A 5,752-nucleotide genomic window follows, 5' to 3' on the forward strand; every position below is an offset into this window, starting at 1 on the left:
TTCTGTTGGCGTTCTGCCGACAAATTTGTAACAAATATTTTGCACTGTTTTGATAATTTAACTATTTGGATTTCTATATCTGTTAATCTTATAATAAAAATATAAATTTCTATAAAAGTTCATTTTTTATCAAATATTAATAGATGACTTAATTATGATAAACAATGTATATTACAAATATTTTGCAGTTGTTATATAAAGTATCGGAGTTGTTAAAGTAGTTGTTAAAGTATCGGAGATTGGAAAACGATTATTACGTTTTCGGACGGATTAATTTAGTTGTATAACTATCAGATCATTTAATATCATTAGCGTCATTAATTAAAAGGCTTACGGTAAAGGGCTAACCCACATTTATGAGAACTGAAAAAATAAACTTTAAAGTTAAAGTCATGAGTTTAAAATTCATTTTTCTCTAATTTTGCAAAAATGAATTAATCTTCTGTTGTTGTAAAGTCCTTCAATTACAATCATGGATAAAAAAGTAAATATATTATTCTCATTTTCAATATTGCGTTATCATAAAATTCCGAAAATTGTTATGTAAATATATTAAATTTCTTAAGGCTCAAACAATATATGTAGATATAAAAACATAAATTATTGTTCCATGCGTATTTATCGTCATTACGAAAACCTTATTTAATAATTTGATTCGTTATATATATATATATATATATATATATATATATATATATATCTAGCAACACTAACTTACATTTATAATGGACGGCTTGAAAAAGATAATTGCTGATACAGAAATTACAGCAGTAAATACTTTGTTGTACAAAATACTAAGAGTATTTTCTATTTCATTCATTTCATCTTCGTTGAGCTGGAAAGAATATCATCAGCATTGATAATAATAGTACCCAACTGACTTGAATTGACGAGGCACCAGCCAATCGACACTTGAACATATCGTATCTAAAATAATAATAATCATAATAAAATTTAAACCATATTTGTTATGCAATTATTAGTAAATACTTTCAAAATAAACGTATAAGTATCCGTATTCAGAACACTTTTAGCAACAAAAATGTTTTTAAGCATATAATTTACGTTACATATACTATATACTTACAAGCGTTTTTATATTGATAAAAGCGCGTTCTGAATATGGGCCATAATTTTTGAACAATTATAAAGAAGAAAATTATAAAATACCTCGTTTCTTGGTCATTAACAATATTGTTAAATTCAGCTTCCACTAATTGTCCATCATAATATGTAATTAAATCCTCAAATGGATACTCGAAGCCTTGTTTGCATTCACATTTGTATCCACCTGTTTCAAATCCTCTCCCAAGGATAGGTACGCACTGTGAAAATGAAATGTTTAAAACTTATTATTAGTAAAATTAACGAAAGTATTTTCAAATTAAAATAAAAACATCTTTTTCAATATTTTGAATTTTGAATTTACAATAATATCTAGATATTCTCAACATTATTATCCAATACCTAAATACTGTCAACATTATTACCTAATACAATAGAATAATGCCGACTTACGTATGATGTCTTTTTATCGCACTTGTGTGTATCCTTGAATGCGTTTGGTTGGTAAAATTTATCATCACATTGGTTTATATCTAACTGAAGCATATCCATGGTAACAGCTACGACACCCCTGTAAGTGTCTTAGTGTTAAATATGATCTTCCTTGTCTCTTCCCTTTTTATTATAAAACTGGTTTCGTGTCTCTACAGTGTCTCTCATACTCAATTTCTTTGATACACTCGCACACGCGCGTGCACGCGCGCACACAGCATACACACACCTGCACGCCCGCACGTTCGTGCATATGTACATACATACATATACGGAAGTGCACTCCTCTCTATCCGCGTGCGATCGCGCTTCGATGAGAACACTTACTTGAATTCCAGTTTCTCCTTCAAGCTGTCCCAGCCGAAAAATGGGGATGCATAGGTAATTATCCACTTCTTCACCTTGCCGTTACAATCGAAGTACGGAGTTGTCCAGTGTCCATGGTCCAGGTTTGCTGCCCTACACAGACGGCCCATTCGCCGCGTTCCCATACATTAGAATAAATCGTACTTTAGAGATCGGATTCCCCCCCAAGCTTTCGGGAACGTAATCCTTTTATACTTTAATGCTCCGTTATGCTTTATCATCACTTTGGAGCATATCGATAAGATATTATACAATCGTTATTTTGCGAATTTTGTACTAATAAATGACGCACATTTTTTTTACCTGTAATAGTTCGGATAATGCTCGTACTTTTTCAAGTACTCTCCAGTTTCATTGAATCGAATTTTTATCTTCATATAGTATTTTTCCAATTGATCAAAATTTGTTGCCCAACGTTGCTTCAACATTTGGAAATAACTTTTCTTCGTATACACTTCATCTGTAAATAACACATAAATTGTATTGGAAATCAACAAACATAATAATGAACCTAAATGAAGACATTTAAAACATGTGCACATGCATGTTTATACGTGAATACAATTCATTAATGGAATAAATTTCTAGTTAAAAAAATTTAATTGAAATACATATTTCAATTCTAAGTAACATTTCTTCTTGTTAAATAAATCATTTTAGTTTACCTGTGTCATTGAGTCTAGCTAAATCTTCAAGTTTAAATTTACGCGTGTTTAACTGCGTCTTGTAAGCGAACGGGGCAAAGAACGTTCGGTTGGTAAATTTATTACGATCCCAGAAAGTGCCAGCTGACCAGATCTTTGTGTCGCCGAGCACCAGGGCCAGTGTCTCCCCTATCATTTGATCTTCCGTGAGCGGTCTGTCAGCTACTCTCTTGCCAGAGTAAACTTCCAAGGGATCTGATACTTGTAGGAAGGCGCTGATGAAATTTGCCAATCTAGTCGCCATTTTCGCTTCGTTTTCGAAGAACTCTTCTGCACCAAAACTAACGTCTCCGCGTAACATTAAGTCTTGTGGTGCATAACTGAAGGCACAATTTTAATTTCAAATTCAAATATCTCAATAACAGGGAGTGTGCAATGTAAAAAAAAGGACAACATACTTCTTGCAGGTTCTCGAATTCATACCCAAAATGAATTTGAGAGATTGATCGATGTTCAGCTTTGTGTCCTGAAATGCAGCTGGACCAGTCGAATAATTCCTATAATGATGATATTGCTCGAGATATTTTTCTCTGAGATATGGTTTTGCTTTCTCCCATTGTACCGGCATTTTATGAACCCCTGTAGAACGAAATTCTCATTAGTGCTAAACAACACCGCGATTAAGTAAAAAATAAATAAATAAAAATAAAAACGTACAGCCGATCCGCGAACAATCAAAACCATTGTAGTATTGTTCTTGCGTAGCTCTTTCCACTATTTCACCAAGATAAGGTCGTCGTACAACGGTCGGTAATCTATAGCCGGGCTTACATCTACATTGATATCCGCCTCTTCTGTAACCCCAACCATGTATCGGTTCGCACTGTAAACGATACATACATGTAACAGTTAATTAATCAATTAATTGCTAATAAATATAACTTGATGGGATTTATACATTTAAATGTGTACCTCCGTAGTATCAGTTTTGCACCTTGCGGTATTAGCGAATCTGTTGGGTCCGCTGTTTCCTTTACCCTTGGGACATTGATTTATATCTATTCTGTCAAAGTCCATTTCCATTACTGAAACGGCAGTGTACGTTGGATATTCAACATGCCTGAAACCAGTATGTCGTGGATAGATATCTGCTACAGGTGATACTGCAGCTACGAGCCATCGATTTGATCGGCCACAATCGAAATACGGTCTAGTCCATTTCACAGGTCCAGGATATTCATCGGCACCTGCATTATAAAATTATGTTGAAAAAAAAAAATAAAAATACGAGCTTGACATTTTGGAGCAGCTCTAAAAGCTTTATTATTACCGGGTGGACCGTGGAACGTAAATGTTTCATTTGTATTATTTGCATAGCGAATTTCAACTTGATACGTTGTTTTAGTGTCGTGTCTCTTATCTACATTATCTGGCAACCATTTCTTGTACCTGTAATTAATGAATTTATAAAAGCGTATATAATTTTATGTCAATCGATAAAATTTACTTTAAACGTAAAAGTTTATAATAAATTATATGTGAAGCATATATTATGTTTGCTAGATTAAATTCTATGAGTGTGATATTGAGTTTCACATACCATTCGTTTATACGATAAAAATCAGTGGTGTAATCATCACTAAGCTTAGTAGTGGGAAAGGCCCCTAAATCCTGTACGGTGAATGTGTTCCTGGTGGATATTCTTTCCAAGTGTATAGGATCATTAAAGTCATCTGCCCTGAAAGTTCGTGGCGCGAATCTGGGAAAGGTTTTATTGAAGAAACCGCGGTAGGACGGCGAGTAAGACATATTGGACGAGAAGTAGATGGCCGAGGCATTGATGTACGGATTAGCGGAAACGTCCGCCACCGTGGACAGGAAGTAATACATCATGCCTGGATCATAGGTGTCGTTGATCGCTGGACGGATAAAGCGTGACTGGAGGATGTAACTCCAGAAGAAACTTCTGCTGAGCGCCATGTTGTGAAGATGCAGCAGAGCCGTACGATTCGGGAACACCGGGTTGATGTTGATGTCCTTTATATCGGGCAGATGCGATACCGCGTCCTCCGGCAGATACAGATCGCCGAGGTGCTGTATCGGACAGTTGTCGTCGTTCACCTTGTCCATCCGCATGCGGATTTCGTCGAAGGCGTCGCGGGTTTGCCACTCATACTGGCCGACAACGCCCAACAGGCAGTAGAACCAACAAGCGATGACGATCGGCGTCACTGCCTGGCAAATGGTAGCCATCTCCGAGAAGAGAGTGCGCACTTTCTTTCTCTCTCAATTCGCGCTACGATATCGCCGTTAAAGGCACTTTTTGAATATTTTAATATACGCCATGCATTCTCGCCTTCTTTCTCTCGCTGTGTTTCTTCCACTTCTCTTGGATGCTAATTCGTGTAAATAAAAAATTGCGTTACATTTTCTTTACAGATCAGAAAGATTCCTTTATTATATGCAAACTTTGACATATCGATATGTTAGTGAAAGAACTGATCTTTCGAGTCTTCTTACCTCGTGCAGATTTTTCAGTCGCGTTGAATGAAGGTTCGGAGCAGTTCGGAGTAAACACGCCCAGTCGAGCGACTCGAGCGGGGCGCGTTTCATGAGTTTCCACGATTCCTTCGGTTGTGACGTCATCGCTGGTGTATGTCGCGTTGACGATAACTTTCGATGCGCGCAACGTTTGACCGTTTGAATTCTCTTTTTCGAAGTTATCAGATAATTCTTGAAAGGCTTAAAAATAAAATAATTTTTTTATTATTACTTTTATGGTATACGTAAAATAAAAAAATTGAAATATTACGTAAAGAAAAAATGTGTTTTAAAAAACTTGAAAAAATCTAAAAGATTTTTTCAAGATTTATAACTTATTGAAAACTCCTAAAATATTTTCAATAATTCCAAGATTTCAAAAAATTTCTTAATTTTGATTAAAACTTAAAACAGTTCGTCTAATTGATTATGATTCATTGTTAAATATGTGTATTTTTATTGTATAAATAATAATCCGTATTTTTTTTGTTATATAAATAATATCAATTTATGCACTTAAAGAAAAAAAAATATAGTAGCAAGAAAATTAAAGAAAAATAGTATCTTAATTATGTATTGTAAAGTAGCGGTAATATATTAAATAAATGTATGAACTGAGGAAACATAAAACATATGTTAACTTG

General features: G+C 34.6%; 1 protein-coding gene across 1 annotated transcript; it reads right to left on the minus strand.

Moving 5' to 3' along the window:
* Positions 1–697: 697 nt before the first annotated feature.
* LOC105452493 lies at positions 698–5,187 on the minus strand. Its single transcript, XM_011693629.1, has 12 exons — positions 5,088–5,187; positions 4,168–4,963; positions 3,898–4,016; positions 3,540–3,814; positions 3,285–3,450; positions 3,026–3,206; positions 2,589–2,947; positions 2,227–2,383; positions 1,885–2,016; positions 1,519–1,636; positions 1,171–1,325; positions 698–927 (listed from the first exon to the last, which is right to left on the minus strand). Exons 2-12 carry the CDS (start codon positions 4,818–4,820, stop codon positions 822–824), a joined length of 2,421 nt encoding a protein of 806 aa, XP_011691931.1. The 5' UTR covers positions 4,821–4,963; positions 5,088–5,187; the 3' UTR covers positions 698–821.
* Between the last annotated feature and the right edge of the window lie 565 nt (positions 5,188–5,752).

The sequence above is a fragment of the Wasmannia auropunctata genome, unplaced genomic scaffold, assembly GCF_000956235.1.
Source record: "Wasmannia auropunctata unplaced genomic scaffold, wasmannia.A_1.0 LD336106.1, whole genome shotgun sequence".
NCBI lineage: Eukaryota > Metazoa > Arthropoda > Insecta > Hymenoptera > Formicidae > Wasmannia > Wasmannia auropunctata.